General features: G+C 44.0%; 1 protein-coding gene across 2 annotated transcripts in view; it reads right to left on the minus strand.

Annotated features, from left to right (window-relative positions):
• The window catches only part of LOC146810319 (ATP-binding cassette sub-family A member 9-like), a 1,478,308-nt gene that overhangs the window by 356,206 nt on the left and 1,101,795 nt on the right, over nucleotides 1-20,307 (minus strand). For both annotated transcript variants that reach the window (XM_085617315.1, XM_085617314.1), the window contains one exon: nucleotides 16,642-16,770. In XM_085617315.1, coding sequence (XP_085473441.1) covers nucleotides 16,642-16,770 — 129 coding nt within the window. The remainder of the gene's footprint in view (nucleotides 1-16,641; nucleotides 16,771-20,307) is intronic.

Raw genomic sequence — 20,307 nt, forward strand, 5'->3', positions numbered from 1 at the left:
CATTAGGACCACCACGTCACAAGGAACAAGTCCAATGGAGCCCTTGTAACTTCCATCCTCTCGCTGTTCAAGCTGTCTTGGTACAGGTTTTATACACCCAAACTCTGTGAAAGACATTCCCAGGACCAATCGATGTCCACTTCGTACATCAGAACACCATCATACATCTGCTAATGTCACAACTCTGAAATGTCCAAATGAGGATGCCATGGTGAAGGTATCTAAAACTGAACAAAGCAAAGAGTTTAGCTATGAAACCATACCTTAGACACAATTCACATAGTCAACTTCTCGAGAGTACAGTCCAAGACAAACTTTGAAGTAAAACTGAGCTACAATAACAAAGCAAACACCTTTCACCAGATTTTGCAAGAGTCTCATATTCCTAGTATTTTGCATAAACATCCTTCTCACATCATCGCAGCAAGAGTTGCTATAAGATTCAAAGTCATTACATCTCACAACATACTTATACTGATGAGAAGAAGTTTTCAATGAGATCTTGATGCAAGCCAGCTCCTTACTTTTCACAATTACCATCATCATTTGTCATTTCATGTTCCTCACCCAGAGGCACTTCATTGTCGTCACCCTCTGCAATACAAGAAATGTTCCATCACAGTGCAATGTTGTGGAACATGCAGCAGGTCATGGAGATTTGACACACCTTCCCGGGTGAGTAGAGGTGATCTCCCCAGTCCTGTCCAGACATCTGAATCTGGCTTTCAGTTTCACTGGCTGCCGTGTTCATCCATGGGCCTCATTGAAGCGTTCTTTCCCTGGTGTAGTAGAATTCCTCAGCGGTGCCAACAACCATGAATTTTGAGATATGGTGAGTCTCCTAAACGGAAGACAGACAGAAACGCAACAATGAGTTACACACTTTCAGATTATACTACCTCACATTTTCCACACAAAATTAGGACAGATCAAACTTACCAACAAGCCAGGCCCTCTCTGGTAGTGGTGGTGACATCAGCTGGGGTATGATGTTATTCTGCACTTTGAGGGACTCATATGCAGATCCTAGGAACCTGACACAGACATTTGAGATTTACAAATCTGGTAAGCAGACAACTTGCATGTTGATAGAATGGAAGTGCTTTCTGTTACTGTACACATGTTCCCTGGCTTGCGGTTGTACTAAGGCAATATGAATGCCATCAATTAATCCAACCACATGGGGGATGTGACCAAATCTATAAAAATCACCCTTCACAGTGTCTAAATCCTCAGGTCTGGGGAACTGGATATAGCTGTTCATGTGTTTCATCATTTCTAAAAGCACTTCTCATAGTACAAAACTAAACATTGGTTGTGACATACCACCAGGAACAGCCACAGTGAATTGAAAGGAACCTGTGGCCAGAAAATGCAAGACTGACATAGGTTTTACAATTAGTGTGAAAGATATAGGATAAATGATTTGAGGAAGGAGGTCAGGCTCCAACTAAAGACATAAATCCTGTATTGTTTGAATCATTCAGCATTCCGTCCATCATTTATTGCAGCTACACTTTTCGCCCTAAGTGGGATGGGTATGCCCAGATGTGGGTCCCTTGCTCACTGTGCCACTGGATTCAAGCTAGCCTGGCTAATGAAGGGTGGCATACCCCAAAACCGATCCCAGAAGGCTTGTTTGTGGTCCAGGGAGTACCTGGCTTGGCAGTTCGGTCTGGACTGTTCCCATGAGGTACAGGGTCAAGACTGATTTGCATATGACTGGGTCCAAACTAGGGTGGCGTAGTGAGCAAAAGAATGATGGATTTAACCAAGATCTCTTGACTGGGAGAGAATGTTTGAATCATTCAGCATTCCGTCCATCATTTGTTGCAGTTACACTTTCCGCCCTGAGTGGGACGGGTGTGCCCAGACGTGGGTCCCTTGCTCACTCTGCCACTGGATTCAAGCTAGCCTGGCTGATGAAAGGTGACATACCCCGAAACCCGCCCCAGGATGCCTGTTTCCGGTCCAGGGAGGACCAGGCTTGGCAGGACAGTCTGGACTGTTCGCATGAGGCACAGGGTCAAGACTGATTTGCATATGGCTGGCTCCACACTGGGGTGGCGTAGTGAGAAAAAGAACGATGGGTTTAACCCCGATCTCTTGACTCAGGGAGAATGTTTGAATCATTCAGCATTCCGTCCATCATTTGTTGCAGTTACACAGTTTGCCTATTCAAACAAAATTTCTTGATCACATTTCTTTCTTCCATGGTGTGAAGGTCTGGAAATGGACAGTACACTGGAAACTGTTGTCTCCTCCCTCTCCCAGGGTACCTATGTGAGGAGTGAACATGATTTTGCACATTGGTCACAGTGTCCAGAGTAACATATATGAAGAGTAATCCAAGACTTATGTGACATAACAAAACAGCTTCATAAAGCATTACATATAATTCACATTATCATTGTCTACTGTTCAACATCTGCCAATAATCCACAATGAGGCCTTCATATGTGTCTGTAACAGAAATGTGCACATCACAATTCCACATTTGCACAAAACTGAGGGTTTCATGACATTTTAGTTAAAAAACAACCAACCGCAGTGTACAGGGCACCGCTCACATTTTTCCTTTCATGCAACACACTGATGAGTTTTTGAACTGGACATTACATGGGAAGGGAGTTTTCCAAATGTAAACTTGTTAGCCCTCATTTGTTGTGGTGGTATCGCACTGAACAGTCACCAGTTCTGTAGTTCTAACTGCTAAAATGGTGGAGGGCCACTTTCGCATAAGGGACATGTGGGACATGTGGAACGACTGCTGCCAGCGGAAGTCCACTGCACGGTGGGAAGTTGCAACCAGGGCAGACAGAAAAGGAAAAAAGGTACCCCATATACATTTTTAGGTCCAAGAGTGAGGGAGAAGAACAATTACTGTAAGAGTGAACTCATGCTAGACCTATATTTCTTTATATACGGCTTCAAACATTAGAGAGGGCCCCAACCCATGTATCAGAAATGACAAGTTATTAAAAAAATATACATTTTATTTATGATTTTTTACACATACAAAACACTTTTCTCTTTTGTTGTCTGGCAATAATTTTCTGTGAAACAGGAAACTACATAGAACTTCCTCTACTTCTGAGGTGCAAACAGAATAATATATATTTTGGCAGATTTTTTTTTCTGATCTTGAAGCCCATTATGCACTTTTCAGACTATACTCACTCCGTTTGTTCCTACTGGGAATAACTTGTATTCCTTTTTTTGCAATTCATGTGGAGGATCTCTCTTTCTCTGTATTTTTTCTCTTGTTTTCCTACCTTTCTTGACTCTCACTCAAAAATCGCATGTTGGCATGACACAGTATGACCCCAGTCCTAGAGCATGTATAGGACACACAAAATTGTTGAGCACTTTCTGGACTCTTATGTCTGTCTACATTAATGGATCGTGTGCAAGTATATAAAACTATCTCTAATGACCTATCCTAATTTAACTTAGCGTTTTGCTTTAGACTGTCCCCTCCCAGTGACATGAGATATTGATTCTGTTTTTGAAATTTACAGATAACCCTGGCCCACTATTTGAGACTCATCTCTGTAAACAATTTGGTCCTGATGAAGGTGGTTGTAAAGCCTTCCCAATGAAACGTGCGTTGACCACAGTTGTTAACATGGTAAATCCCTTTCAAGACAACAAACCAGTGGAAAGTGTTTAGATTAAATCAAATCACTAAATTATGTAAGAAGTGTGTATCTATATAAATAATAGGATTTATTTGTGCAATGGCATTGTTTTGTGTATGAGTGTTAGGGTATGTGTGATTGTTTGCCTGATGGCAGTGACTGTGAGATGGGTTTTCATGGGGTTATTGTTGATTTTTATTATAGTAAATAACTGACTTTTGTATGATGAGTTTGTCCTGTAATATATGATATTTATAAATTGATGTCTTTTGCATTTATGTTATGTTAGTGGTTAATGGTTTCCCCACATATGAATTGTACAACATTTGTTATAATCTGTCATAAATGAATAGATACACTCATGCGATTTTTAAGTGAGAGTCAAGAAAGGTAGGAAAACAAGAGCAAAAATACAGAGAAAGAGAGATCCTCCACCTGAATTGAAAAAAAAGGAATACAAGTTATTCCCAATAGGAACAAACGGAGTGAGTATAGTCTGAAAAGTGCAGAATGGGCTTCAAGATCAGAAAAAAAAATCTGACAAAATATATATTATTCTGTTTGCACCTCAGAAGTAGAGGAAGTTCTATGTACTTTCCTGTTTCCCAGAAAATCACAGAAAATGATTGCAAACCAAAAAAAGAGAAAAGTATTTTGTATGTGTAAAAAATCATAAATAAAATGTATATTTTATTAACTTGTCATGCCTGATACATGGGTTGGGGCCCTGTCTAATGTTTGTGCCTACAGGAGGCTCTATATAAACAAATATAGTACTAACAAGAGTTCTCTCTTACAGTAATCCACGGCAGACAGAGCCATAAGGTAACGCTGGTGATTGTGATGATCCCGGTCTAACGGCTGTGTCCATCAATGCTGATATATGGTGAAAAAACTCACTTACCTCCTGAAACTGCTACTACCAAGTCTTAGCTGTTGTTTGCCTCCTCTGGGAGAAATCATGCCAGGCCAATTAGGTGAGAGGGCCTGTCCCTTGTTAAAGAGGTCCTTCCCCTGTGTGGTCATTTGTATGGCTCACCAGAGGAACAGGTAACTATTTATTTCAAATAGTTTTTTTACTGCATAGGAAAATCATATAATGAATTATGGGGCTCTGAACTTTGTGGAGTGAACATCAGCATTGTACTGTGTGATAAGCCCTATATCCTACTTGTGTTGCATGCACATATCTATGCATGCCTTCATTTCATGGTACCCATAATAAGTTACCAAATCAGATAATGGTATATATGCAAAGAAATGTATAGGCTTTACAGCATACGCTGTGTCTGTATTGTAAGAAGCAGTTGATGATGATGTTAGCCATGTGTACAGTCCCACAGATCACTTAGCCCACATCAGGCTTTGCAAAACTATTGTCTGGGAGCTAGCTAGACCTCACAAACCCCTTCAGAGTGCCATACAACCTTGCAGTCAATACTTATGTATTGAATTGGTGGGATGGTGATGTTCATGTGGGATTAGTTGGCACAGCCTGCAGAGAGCAAGGCCAGACTATGAATTGTGCTTAGTCCGGGTCATGGCCCAGGCTGGGGCAGAGTTGTGGTGGCAAGACAACCGATGCAAAGAGTAATCTCCTTGTAGACCTGCAGATCAATGCATGTTCACAAAATGAGTTTAATTAAGCAATGGTAGTTCCGATTGCTTTTACATGGACTTTCTTTGGAATGGTGACTGAGGTAGCCCCCTGAGCTGATACAGCTTTCCATTGACCCACATTGTCAATGTGTGTCTTTTACTTATGATTGTCCCTTTACTCCCACACGTCTGTTGTCACTTTTCAATTAGTCATGCTTCCACAGTGCAGGCCTATTGCACATCTGACACATTCCTAGTGTAGATAGTTGGTTTATTCTGAAGAAAGTTGAAACATCATTGATCAGTTTTGTAACATTCAATACAATGAAGCAACACATACAATTATATGTTGAATGCCATCCCTGCTACAGTGCCACATATGACAATTGGTGTGTACTGTGATGGCAGTACATACCACACAACTCAATCTGACATAGTGCGATTTCCGGTTAAGTAGTCTACATATCCCCAGAGAAGCAGCACTAAGTCTCAGGATATAGTCTACACAATGGTACCAGGCTCTATTGACAGTATGCATCAAGTCACTGGGCCTGGATGTAAAGGTGTCCGTACAGCCACGCACAAGTAAGTCAGCCTTCAGGAGGTCTCAATGGTGTGTTGTGTGTCATAGAACATCATATTACATTACATGTAGGATGGCCCTTGGCTATATGATGTTAGTGGTTTGGCTCAGTCAGTGTAGTTTATGACCAGGGTTGAGGATAGTCAGCAGATACCCACAAAAGTGTGTATTCATGCTTTTGCAGTGCTTAGAAAGTGACATTTACACATGTATTGTGTTGATTATTGATAATGCTTCTGCTAGTTGTATACAAAATGAGCATCAAACAAACTGATAGCCAAAGACTTGCAATCTGTTTCTTCATCTATTGCATTCATACAGGTCAACACCCATCAGAAGAAAGCCCTTTGGAGAGCCATCAACAACAAGGTGCGGACACTGGGGGTCTTTAACCAGTGTAGCATCCATTGCAGGGAGAATTGGGAGGACCTGAGGCGCTGGACCAGGAAGATCGTGGAGGTCCAGCTGGGGAAGTCCTCCCAACATGGACAGGGAGAGAGTTGGAACCTGGCCCCACGTAATAGCCAGCATATTGGTGGTAGCCTACATGAAGTTTGATGGAAAGGTAGAGGGCCCAACAGCAGCTACAAGGGGGTGAGCCCTGGTCAGAGTCATACATGTTACATTTCAAACTTTGTGTGTTACAGGCAGGCATTTACCCATCAATATAGGGGTGATGGATGTGCGATACACTAGATGAGTCATTGTATGTTGGGTCTAGTAGTAGGTGCATGCTGCTATGCAGTGCATATTGTTGTTCCCTCACTACTGTCTCTCATATGATGGTGGCCCTATTACCTGTGACCTGTGTAGTGTGCACAGTTTATGCAGTGACTCGCCAACACTTCCCATTGGTAAGTTGTGCGTCAACAATGACATGATTCTGCAAACATCACTGGTGCCATCAGCATTAGTGTGTCGTGTTGCCCAATGTACATTTGTCTTTTGTTAGTTCATCGGCAATAGTATTTCAAAATTCATTAACTGACTGGTGACATGCTTTAGGGAGTGAGAAGTAGAACTGTAGAGATCATAGGTGAGTGTCTACACTCATCCTTAAAGGAAATCAGAGTTTGAAATATCAAAGAATGCTGTGATGTGCCATCCCATTGGGACTCTAGTGATCCCACATCTTCATGTCATAGTTATCACCAAACACCCAACAACGTCCAAAGGTGTAGTGGCTTGTAGGACTATAATCTATGATTTTGCATTATCTATAACCTCTACCAAGCAGGATTGGGGATGTTCATATGGCTATATGAAGTCTTGTGCTATATGAATTTGGAGTATCCATCTGCCGAAACTTTGGACCTCAATGTTTCAAGCAACTTTCTAAGGTACATGTGATACATAGATCATAGATAAACTACTTTAGTACAGCTTTCATTACACTTTTTAGGTAGTGGATATATGATGTACATGCAACATGATTTCTGCCACAACACATATTGATGGTACATTGGTCTTTAATGTGAACTTTATGTCATCCTGATGAGTAGAACCAACTTTTTGCAGGTTATGTATCATGCATGCATGTGTTTCTTCTAAATGTGAACCCCATAGAATAAACCATGATGCTGGTGTGATATGTGCACTTAATAAATGTTTTCTTTTGATTTGTGTTGATCAGGTGTGGAAAAGCAGTTGCAATTAACCCATTTTATGTGTCATTTCAGATTGATCCAGGGCAGGTGAAGGAGAAGGACCAACGTCGTTGGGGACAAAGCTGGTCACAGTGGTTCCGGATGTGACCAGGAGGGTGTGGGGTATGCCACAGAGGACACCAGCTCATTATCATCTTCAGTAGTGTCATCCTCTGATGGATACTCCGTACTGGTGGCGAACCCCACAGGATTAGTACCACCTTCATCCTTGTCTGCCACCCTCAATTTCATTGCCATATTTCCTGTTGTCCCCCAAGCTGTTGTCTAGGCCTGCTCCCCTAAGAGGAGAGTCATCTCCTTCACCCCAAGAACCTCAGACCCTGCCCCTGTTACCCCTGTTGCCCTGAGTGAGGGGGCTAATAACCTCCTGAGGTACATCTCTGTGGGTTAGACTGCACTCCTGAGTGCCATTCAGGGGCAAGGCAACCAGCTGACACAGATGGTAGCATACCTGTTCGATATTCACAGTGCAATGTCTGGCCTACAGGGTTCTTTTCAGGCTCTGGCCTCCTCCCTCACAGCAGTCCTTCAGCCATCCCAACCTTCCACCCCACCTCCTGCCTCTTCCAAATTCCCAGTTCCCATGCCTGTGTCAAGCACATACACACACACACACACACATTTCATCAGACCAAAGTACCATACAAAACAAAAAACACACTAAAAACACAGTCACCAGACACACACCCCCTTTACCACCCCTACCACACCCATACCCCCATACCACACCAGTCCCCACAGACCCCTCCACAACCACACCCATACCCCCAGATACCATACAAACAACCACAGACGCTCCCCAACAACCACACCCATACCCCTAGACACCACACCAATACTCACAGACCCCTTCATAACCACACCAATACCCCAGACACCACACCAACAATTACAGACCCTTCCATAACACCCAGCACGTCCTCATCACAAACAACAAAGAAACGTAAATGCTCACAGTCACCCACACAACAGACACTAACACAACACACAGTTGATATAACACACACACACCTCTCACTTCTACTCCCCCCCTCCTAAACCCAACTCCATCCCGAACATCCTACCCTTTTCCCTGTGAAGATGTCTTGTTTGCGCTTGCCCCTGTGAAAACTGACCGCCCCTCCCAAAGTCCCAAAAACCTCAGCCAGAGCCCAACCCATCCCTTCCACATCCCGATCCAACCCCACTAAACTCAGCCCAAACGCCAAAAAGACCAATCGACCCCTGAGATACCTGATCCCCACTCCAGTAAATCTCGCCCTACCAAAAAAAGCCCAAGAAAACCACTGTCAAAAACCAACCCATCCCTGCCACATCCAAGCCACCCTTAAGAAACCTGATCCCCACCTCACTAAGCTCAGCCCTACTACCAAAAAGCCCAAGAAAACCTCTACTAAAAATAAACCCACTACTCTCTAAACCACAGCCCCCCCTCCCAAGTACCATATTCAAGGTGCCTGCTATGCCCAATGTATGCCCCATTGTGAGGAGGTTCCTTGGCAGCATAAGTATGGGCAAGTTTGGTAGCACAGCATTGTGCTGTGGCACGACTCCACAATGGACTGGCCATTGGCCTTTGTTGGACATTATGGTTATCCTACATTCATTAAAACATTTCATAATTTTGAAGACATTGGTCCTGCCATTATGTTTCTAATTATTTTATGTTATTTTATGGTTTGTGATGTGTGACTTGTGTTGTGTTTGTTTCACCCCTGATTGCTGATCCAGTTGAAATGATTAGTATGATCTGACCTAGGAGCCTGAGCTGGAGTTTCACAGGACAAGGGGAAATGTTGACTTGATGTTCATGTGGGAGGAAATCTACTTGGGGTTGACATTGCATTGGGTCTTATATTATATGGTAAGTATTTCAGCTTGGCCTAGCCACTGACAACATCATTAAGGTTGCATTTTTCCCTATGATATTGGTTGGGTATGTGTTTGATGTGTTCAAGTTAGATATTTGTTTATCCACACATGGCATGGAGGGTGTTAAATTGTCATACCTTTGTTGAAATCTTATGGACATGCGTCTATTTTACTGTGTGCACCTTACATCTACTTTATCTACACATGTGACAAATGCTGTTAGCCCTGTGTTTGCTTTCATGACTTGCACTTACACATTACCTAAACATGCATGGCACCAATTTATGTTATTGGTTGTCCCTGATATACTTCAATACACAGGTCATGTGCACATTGAGGTTTTCAGGCATGTGCCAAATGGACTGGGCCCAGGGTCCCAGCCTTTCAGGGTTCCCCCTGGTGAAGGCATGCATAGTCTGCAGAGAGTGTTTCTATTGTGCTCTCTGAATGCTTCTCACACTGATTATTTGAAATCCCATTTACTGACATTAACTTTTCATATAGTTGATGGTGAGAGTCCAATACAGAGTTGTAGCAGAGAAGGTGTGTTTCAGTTTAATGACACATCCATACAGTTTTATATTTGATATCACAACAGGACCTAGGATGTGTGCAATTTGAGGGTGTCAGAGAGATTATTGATAGGTGTGATATCAATGAGGAGGTGCTGTTGTGTGACACAATTTAATGCACACATCACTATAACTGATTGTGAAACGTAAACACAAGTCCATTTGTGTAAAGTGTGCCTGTGCAGTGTCAGTAAATTGGCCAAGGAGGGCATCATACAGATGTATTTGGGTTATACATTTAAAACAACCCCAAACGGGGTCATACAAAATATGTTTGACCAAGGGACCCCAACCCCCTTGCCAGGTTTATGGCGGGGCATCGATTTGCTGAGGAGTCTATGGAAACAGGTAGAAGTATGATTTAGCATCGGTTGCATCCGTGACGTTTCAGTTTTGAACATGATCAAGCAGGTACAGCAGCAGCAGGATGTGTACGATCAGCCCTATGGCAGCACAGGACGTGTAGATGTGTTACACTGGCGGTCTGCCCTCCGACAGACTCATTATCCTATTCCGAAGCAGTTTCCATCCATGACACCCGAGGGAAAACCTTCCCTTTGGACAATTTTTGAGGTTGAGAAGAAACTGCTCCAATATATTCGAGAATATAAGGCACAAGCAAAGAATTTAGCAACTAAGCTAAAGGTCAGGACCCACCCACAATAGTGGAAAAAACAATGAAACGGCCCGCAGCAACAACAGGGATGCCTTGTTTACAACATTCAACATAGCATCCTCCATAGCCAATAAGATCATTAATAAATATTGGTGAATCCTGAATAGCAGCCCCTTAATCTACCAAAACCTTAATTAACAACATCACATGGAAACTGAGAAACCTGACTAACTGCAACAAACACAGGGTTACCTGTCCATTACATCAGGATAACTACCCAGAAAGTGAAAACCCGAATAGGAGAGCACTGTAGGAGTAACCTAAAGTGTTGCTACCCACTACATTGAGACAAAACATACAGTTGCAGACCACCTGTGGGTGGCTCTAGAACACAACCATGAGACAGTCAACAGCAAAACAAGACTCTTTGAGAGAGAGCAAATATGGGTTTTCAGACTCAATACGCATAGTCTGCCTTAACAATAACATCTCATGGGGCCAATTCATGATATAATACACTGTTATAATGTTCTTTTTACATCCTCCTATTACAGACTTTTATATGAGTTCTTTTGCGCAATTGCATAGTGTCCCCAAGACTCTTGCATAAAACTATAGAGGCTCTTAGCCTACTCTTCAGAACCATTGCCAAACTTGTATTTATCCCTTTTGTTTACCCTTTTTATGACATTCTCTGCAAAGTTTGTCAGAGATTGATTTAGTTATTTTTAATTTTTATTTTCATTCTTATTTCTCCTTGTTTTAGTTTAGTCCATGTTTATCAGCCATTCAAACATGCTAATGACAGTGGGTGCACACCGATGAAGAGACACTACCGATGCACTTTCTCAACTGCAGCCCGTAGCGACCCGATGGGAACCAGGAAGTGGTTCCATCAGGAGCTGCCATTTTGACTCAGAGCGCGCAGACTAATTGTCTGGTGCTCTGCACCACAGAAGCAAGTATGCACAGCCCACAGCCCACAGCTTGCTTTTCAGCCCAAACTTTATAAAAGGGCACAAAGGGGCAAGGAAGGTAACATTCAGGCCCTGGTGTAGTTCCTTTAGGTTATTCAGCTGAAGGGGGCCTTGAATGCAGTGAGTATGGCACAGTCACTGTTTGTCCACATGGCAGGACAATTTCTTTACATGCTTAATTTTGATTGCCCTGATATGCTTATATACTGACCGAGTGTGACTACATGCTTACCTTGCCACTGGAGGACCAATGGAGCAAAAGGTTTGCTTTATTTATGTATGTCGTGTCTTCCTTATATATTTTTGCATTGTTTAGAGTGTTGTTTGCAATGTGTGTTGAAATCACAGGCAGTATCACTATTCCTAATAGATGTGCTCACCTAAACACCTCATTAAGCATCCCTTTATAAGCCTACACAGACTTTTATTCACTTTGAGGTGTTTTTAAAGCTATTTTACACAGCACACTTTATGTATCTAGCTGGTTGAAGTGTTCTGTTACCCTAGTATCTGCCACAATACATGGCAGGCTAATTATCACTTTATATATTGCTAGGTGATAGACATTAGGATCAAGTAGGTGATACATTTATTTATAAGCATGCAGAGTGTGTGAAGTCACTTTGTGTCAATTGTATTATTGGATCAGGATTGGAATCAGCGAGTTAGTTCCTTGGTCCTGAAGAAAAGCCATGAGAAATGGCTTGAAACATGTAGACCTGTAGAAAGGAAGGGCCATTACATCCATCATTTCTATTTGTCTCCCCGTTTTTTAACCATACCTTCTGGAGGATGGATTAAAACATTGCTCTCCTACAAAGCAGGTATTTTTAATTTTCACCCAAAAAACCCTTTCCGCTCCTATTCTATCACCATCTAGAGCATAGCATTCAGAGCTCTTGTGTAATTCGCAGGTATTAGCATGGACCATTCTGTAATGGAATGGGAGGCACCCTATGATGAAGCATGTCACCAAGGGGCAACCCTGGTGGGTGAGGGTTATGTAAAAAAAGCCTTGCACGTTTTTCCACTCTGCAGGAGGTTATCACACACTATGAAGACAGGCTCTTTTTCTTGAGATATATGCAACTAGGAGGACGAGCCCCTCTGGAATACTACCTCTTCTTTTGATATAGCCTTAGTACCACAGACAGGGAGTTACTGATTAATCTGATGGTGAGAGGTAATAGTGCAGTCAAACTCAGGCTAACCATGTTTGCATTACAACCATGCTATGGATGTAATGGTGGATTTTTTGAAGGGGGCATCAAGAATGTTCATCATCAGTGACAGGCAAGAACTCACAAAGAGGTGGATCGTAGGTGTCTGGTCGGTTGGTGGAAGGTCATGTGTTAGTTGATGTATGCTGGTCCTTCGTTGTGCAGGGATTTGTATGAGTAAGTCAAAATCTTGAACTAGCATCTCTTCTGGATCGGGAACCAGTGTAGCCTCTTCAGGTGGGTTGTGATGTGAGTTCATCTGAGAAGGTAGAGGATAAATCTGGCCACTGAGTTTTGTTTTGTCGGTAGTCTTTTCAGGAGGAGTGCGGTGATTTCTATGTAGAGTGTGTTCCTATAGTCCAACATGCTGGTGATGAGGGCCTGCAAGGCGGTCCTTCTGGTGTTGACCGGTAACCACCAGCTCTTATCGCTCTACGGCTCCTCTGCCTGCCAGCTTCCTCTACATTCCATTTCTTGTCATCATCTTCCCACATTCCACAATCTATATTATCTGCTTCTCACCTGTTTCTTCATAGATAGCTTGCTGTCCAAGAAGATACCATGGTTGCCGATGCGGCAGATGGGGCGAGTTCAGCAGTCCACCAAGTATTATTCCATGGTGAGGTCTTGTTCCCAAAGATAAGGACTTCCTTCTTGTTTGTGTTGAGCTTGAGATAGTTGTATTTAATTCAGTCGGCGACGTCCATCATGAATCTGTGGGAGTTGGCTCTAGTGGTAGAGGGGTCTTCTGACAGCGAGAGGATGAACTGGGTGCCGTTGGCATAGGAGATGATGTTGAGTCCATGCAATTTGACGATGTTGGCCAGGGGGGTCATTTATGTATTGAAGAGAGTGGGGGCAAGGGATGATACTTGGAGGACGCCGCTTATAATAGTCTTGGGTTCTGAGGTGAACGATGGGAGACAGATTCTTTGGGTCTTCCAGTGAGATCTGAGGCAATCCATTTGAAGGCATCTCCCTAGATTCCATTGTGGTGGAGTCCGCTAATCAAGAAGTGATGGGAGATGGGGTTGAAGGCCGCTGACAGGTCAAGGATGATGAGGGCTGCCGTTTCGCAGTGGTCCAGGAGTGCCCTGATGTCATTGGTGGCTGCGATCAGGGATGTCTCAGTGCTGTAGTTGGCTCAGAATCTGGCTTGGGAGGGGGTCCAGTAGGTTGTTGTGTTCCAGATATTTGGTGAGTTGCTGGTTGACTACCTTCTCCAGATCCTTCGCTGGAGGTTTACAAAGTTATGCCGAAAGAAAAGGCAAATTATGCAGCATAATGTGGCACAGTGTGTAACAGTATTAGTTTGGGGTTTGTCATTTCAACATCTATTAATACTGTCTGGGAATGTGGCACCTCAGTAACTAATTAAAACGTGAACAAACACTGTAATCAGCAACTTAAATCTCATCAGTTAACCTTTGCAAAAAGTATGCAATTGTATGGAACCACATTTTGATTTCGTTTTGTAACTTTTGATCTGGTTGAAATGGAAACAGTTTTTGGGAGAAATCTGTAAATTAAATAGTAGATGGTGGACTATGTAACAACTGTAGCAAATCCATAACAATGCAAAATAAATCTCGAATAGAATTGCATAATTCAAGCTTGTAATCTTATGCTGCCCACAGTTAACCAGAAGAGGAGCACTGACCATTGAGGTATCTTACCAGCTACATCTACTAGGCAAGTCTATGTAATGGTGAACTGGCTTGGAGATTAGGGAACCTACTGCAGAGATGAACTGTGTGCATCCAGCACTTCTTAGCATAATTCGGCTGGTATATTGTTCTAGTTGTTGATTTCCTTGTTAACAAGAGCTACATGTAGTCTACTGCTTTTGAATAATCATAAAACATCCTGGAGAGTTAATGTGCCTGCTTCAAAGCACTACATATAACCTGTCAATCCCATTTTTGAATCCATAATAAGATGGCTCAGTCACCTTAAGTGCTGAAGGGGACAGTTTGGGTGGAAATGTGAGACTGGGAACAAAGAATGGAGGGGCACAATACTGAGGGAATTAGGAATTTGCGTTGTGGATACTATTATCTCATTGGGTGCCATTTTCATGAACCAATAGTACTTTGTAGGTAGAAGAGCATGGAGGTGTCAATGTGTTTAACTGATTGGCAGGGAAGTACCATAGCAAGATACACTACTCTATTCCCATAATATTACCACAAATATTGCCTGCATCAAAGCAAAAGTGAGAAGCTTCCCGCCCCTCGGAGACGAACTAAATATCATATCTTAAAACATTCAGAGTAATGTGAGACACATTTTTTAGTGAAGCAAGGGCCCGATTACGATGGCGGAAGGCCTGCCACCGCCAGCCGTGCGGTGGTGGGCCCTCCGCCATCGTACCTCGATTCCTTGCCCGCCAAATTAGGATTGCAGGGGAATCGTACCGAGGCGGGTGCAAAGACCGCCCGCCATGGATCCACCACAAGCAATCCTTCTGATTGCCTGGCTGAATGGTCTGCATCTGTAAAATGGTGGTGGTGCCTAGCAGGCACCATTTGCCAAATTACGATGCTGGCTTCAGCCTGCTTTTCCATAGCTGTGGAAACTCCATGGAAAGGCTGGCGGGGATTGGTTTTGGGGGCCCGTTGCGGGCCACCCTTGTGTTGGGAGGAGGTGGTGGTGCACTTATTTCCCTGCACTACGTGGCAGGCACCACCTGGTGCCTGCCATGTAACGCAGGGAAATGCGGGGCATGGAGAATTTTTGCCAGCAGCAACCGCCACAATGTTAAAGGGCCTGGATGAGACAGCCATGGTGGCAGTCGCATCATAATGTGGGGTGGGGGAGTACCGCCTTACAGGTGGGCGGTCCCAATCCCTGCTACAAAGGTGGGCAGTCCCAATCCCTGCTACAAAGGCGGGCGGACATCGTACTCAGCCCCCAATTTACTAAAACTTTAATGTTTATGCTAGGGCTTATTTTCTGCCGCTATCCAACCCTGGGCCTGCTATCATGTGCTAGTCATAAGTACATGTATGCATGTGGTAATCAGTATGGAAACTACCAAATGCATGATAACTGGGCAATATTTCAGCAAAACTAACTGTACCAAATGCATGACAAACAGCATGACGGAATATTAACAACCTGTACGATAACTATGTAATATTTGAGCATAAAAAATTGTTCCGAATGCAAGACAAGTTGCCATGATAATGTTTACAAACCGTAAAATGGCGTGATAATCAGCATGCTAAATTATTCCTAGATCACAGCATTGACATGGCAAAGTGTTACCCATCAGCAAAGCACTTCATCCTCCTCATATGTGGTGGTAAGGGATATATAAATACCAATGAAATACAATATTAGTGCATATGCAGGGTCTCTGCTGTGCATTGCAGACATAAGCAACTCCCTTGATGGGTCTCAGTGCAATACACCCTATGTCAGGTGGCATGTTCTTGATCCTCGTAATTATGGGCAGACACTCTGCCTTATGTTCTATGCAATCAGAAGCAAAACTAGTGATCCAGTGCCCTGTACATATCCAGAATTTCTGCTGAAAAGTGATAAGCATGTGTGATTATCCAAAATATTCTAGCAATCTTGTCTTCGTCTTGTTAAGTGAGTTTAAAGTCTGAGAACAGCCATTCTGTTCTTCACCCTATACATTCAGCCAAATTATATTACTCTCCTCTGCCACTTTTGCATTTCAATCTATCCCTATAGTCAGGAACATGTTACACACTCTCTATATACATACATTCATGCTGGATCCTAAAAGCAAACATGTCAATATATAATTGTCTATACCTTGCTAGCATGCATACTACACATGTTGTGAGTTATTGTACTGGTTTAAAACGTGACCTTTATAAATTGGTCATTGTATATCTAGCAAAGGTACCAGTAACTTACCTCTAAACGCATAAGGAAGCTCATGAATGGATAGACAGGTATCAAAACAGTAATCAGCAAAATGATAATATAGGGAAATTCTGCCACCCAAAATGTTAGAATTTCCGCATTGCAGCAAACCACTGTAGTCTACAAGAAAAAGGGAAGAGACATGGAAAATAAATGTGCTTGTAATTTTTAATTCACGCAATGTAAATATCAGAGGAAGAGACCGGCTTGTGAAGTCTTTAAAGTAGTGATAAATATTGCAGTGAAGAAGATGTGTAAGTGTTGTAAATTGCACAAACACAACGTGTGAAGAGAGAGTTGCATATGATACAAGCTATAAACAATAACAAAGCACTCCGACACCTTTCACTCTGTGATGACACTGTCATGGCTCAGGAGGAGGAGCGGGCGAGGAGGGCTATTTCCTGCCCTCTCCATGATTTGAGTGTATAGTGTGGCATTGCGAAATGTCATTGCTATCTTTGGCCTAATAAAAAAAACTCCAACTGTAGTAGGGCCCTGGCTTCACCTCCTGGTGCAGGGCGGGCTGTGCTTTATGGCAGGCATAGAGGAAGGGATGGTCTGGGCTGCAGCTCTAGTCTTGTACAGTGCCCCAGCAATTACTAGTGAGCGAGAGGCACTGAGGTGGTGGTATTGGTGGTGGTGGTATTGGAATTGGTGCGGGTGGTATTGGTAGTGGTGGTAATGGTGGTGGTTGTATTGGTGGTGGTGGTATTGGTGGCACTGGTATTGGTGGTGGTAGTGGTATTGGTGGTGGTGGCATTGTTGGTATTGGTGTTGGTGGTATTGGTGGTGGTAATGGTACTGGTGGTTGTATTGGTGGTGGTATTGGTGGTATTAGTTAGTTTTGGTGGTGGTATTGGTGGTGGGGTATTGGTGGGCTGCTGGTATTGGTGGTGGTGGTATTGGAGGTGGGGTATTGGTGGTGGTATTGGTCAAGGTGGTGGTATTGGTGGTGGTGGTATTGGTGGTAGTGGTAGTATTAGTATTGGTACTGGTGGTGGAGGTATTGGTACTGATGGTATTGGTAGTGGTGGTGGAATTGGTGGTGGTGGTATTGGTATTGGTGGTGGTGGCATTGGTGGTGGGAGGGAGGGATGGTCTCGGCTGAAGGTCTGGCCTCGTACAGTGCCCCTGCTATTACTAGTGAGCAAGAGGTGCTGTGGTGGTGGTATTGGTATTGGTGGTGGTGGTGGTATTGGTATTGATGGTTGTGGTGTTGGTGGTAGTGATGGTAGTGGTAATGTTAGTATTGGCGTTACTGGTTTTGGTGGTGGTGGTAGCATTGGTGGTATTAGTGGTGGTGGAATTGGTGGTGGTGGTATTGGTGGTGGTGGTGGTATTGGTGGTGGTTGTGGTGGTGCTGGTATTGGTGGTGGTGGTATTGGTCGTGGCAGTATTGGTGGTGGTGGTATTGGTATTGGTGGTGGTGGTACCGGTATTAGTGGTGGTATTGGTTGTGGTGGTATTTGTGGTGTTATTGGTGATATTGGTGGTGCTGGTATTGTGGTGGTGGTGGTATGGTGGTAGGGTGCTGGTGGTGGTATTGCTGATGGGTGTATTGCTGGTGGTGGTATTGGTGGTGGTATTGGTATTGGTGGTGGTATTGGTACTGGTTGTGGTGGTATTGGTACAGGTGGTGGTATTGGTGGTAGTGGTGGGATTGGTGGTGGTGATATTGGTGGTGGTATTGATGGTATAAGTGGCAGTGGTGGTATTGGTGGTGGTAGTCGTGGTGGTATTTGTGATGGTATCGGTGGTGGTATTGGTGGTGGTGGTGGTATTGGTGGTGGTATTGGTGCCAGTATTGTTGGTATTGGTGGTGGTGGTGTTGGTGGCGGTGCTATTGGTAGTGATGGTGGTATTAGTGGTGGTGGTATTGGTGGTGGTATTGGTATTAGCGGTGGTGGTATTGGTGGCAGTGGTATTAGTGGTGGTATTGGCATTGGTGGTATTGGATTGGTGGTGTTGGTATTGGTGGTGGTGGTATTGGTGGTGGTGGTGGTGATATTGGTGGTATTGGTGGTGGTGGTATTGGTGGTGGTGGTGGTATTGGTCGTAATGGTATTGGTGGTGGTAGTATTTGTGGTGGTGGTATTGGTGGCAGTATGGCTGGTGGTGGAGGTGGTGGTGATGGTGGTATTGGCGGTATTTGTGGAATTGGTGGTGTGGTGGTTTTGGTGGTGGTGGTATTGGTGGTGGTAGTGGTGGTGGTGGTGGTTTTGGTAGGGGTGGTATTGGTGTTGGTGGTAGTGTTATTGGTGGTGGTGGTGATGGTATTGATGGTGGTGATGGTATTAGTGTTGGTATTGGAGGTGGTATTGGTGGACGTATTGGTGGTGGTATTTGTGGTAGTGATGGTATTATTGGTGGTGGTGGTATTGGTGGTGGTGGTGGTATTGGTGGTAGTGGTATGGGTGGTGATATTGGTGGTGGTGGTATTAGTGGTGGTGGTGGTATTGTATTGGTGGCGGTGGAATTGGTGGTGGCGGTACTGGTGGTGGTGGTATTGGTGGTGGTATTGGCGGTGGTGGTATTGGTGGTGTTGGTAGTGTAAGTGGCGGTGGTGGTATTGGTTGTGGTGGTATTGGTGGTGGTAGTGGTGGTGGTATTATTGGTGGTATCAGTGGTGGTATTGGTGGTGGTGGTGGTATTGGTGCCGGTATTGTTGGTATTGGAGGTGGTGCTGGTGGAGTTGGTGGTGGTGCTATTGGTAGTGGTGGTGGTATTAGTGATGGCGGTATTGGTGGTGGTATTGGTGGTATTGGCATTGGTGGTGATGGAATTGGTGGCAGTGGTATTAGTGGTGGGATTGGCATTGGTGGTATTGGATTGGTGGTGTTGGTGTTGGTATTGGTGGTATTGTTGGTGGTGGTATTGGTGGTGGTGGTATTGGTGTAATAGTATTGGTGGTGGTAGTATTTGTGGTGGTGGTATTGGTGGCAGTATGGCTGGCGGTGGAGATGGTGGTGTTGATGGTGGTGGTGGTATTGGTGGTGGTGGTAGTGTTGGTATTGGTGGTGGTGGTTTTGGTGGTGATATTGGTGGTGGAGGTATTGTAGGTGGTGGTATTTGTGGTGGTGGTGGTATTGATGGTGGTGGTATTGGTGGTGGTTGTTTTGGTATTGGTGGGGGTATTGGTGATGTTATTGGTGGTGGTGTTGGTGGTATTGGTAGTGGTGGTATTGGTGGTGGTATTGGTGGTAGTGGTGGTGTTGTTAATAAAATAGACTTTTGAAAACACCCAGTCAGGTGGCTTTAGTACAGATGACATGTAATTGTAATTGTAATTGTAATTGTAATGGTATTTGTAGAGCGCGATTGCTGCCCGTGGGCGTCCAAGCGCTAAGCTGACCAGAAAGTGACGGAGGAGGTGCTATGGTACAGTGGGTTTGTCAAACAGCCATGTTTTTAAGTTTTTGCGGAATGATAGAAGATTTGAGTTGGACCGGAGTGAGAGGGGAAGGTCGTTCCAGAGCCTGGCGGTATTCAGCGAGAACATTCTTCCCCCTGCTCTGGCTCGCTTTACTCTGGGAATGACGGCAAGGAAGGCCTCCTTTGATCGTAGGTTCCTGTTGGGATGATAGGGGGTGACAAGATTTCTGTTGATCGCTGGGCTTGTGTTCCAGAAGGTGCGGTGCGCCAGGCACAGTGCTT

This window comes from Triturus cristatus, chromosome 7 (assembly GCF_964204655.1).
Source record: "Triturus cristatus chromosome 7, aTriCri1.1, whole genome shotgun sequence".
Classification (NCBI taxonomy): domain Eukaryota; kingdom Metazoa; phylum Chordata; class Amphibia; order Caudata; family Salamandridae; genus Triturus; species Triturus cristatus.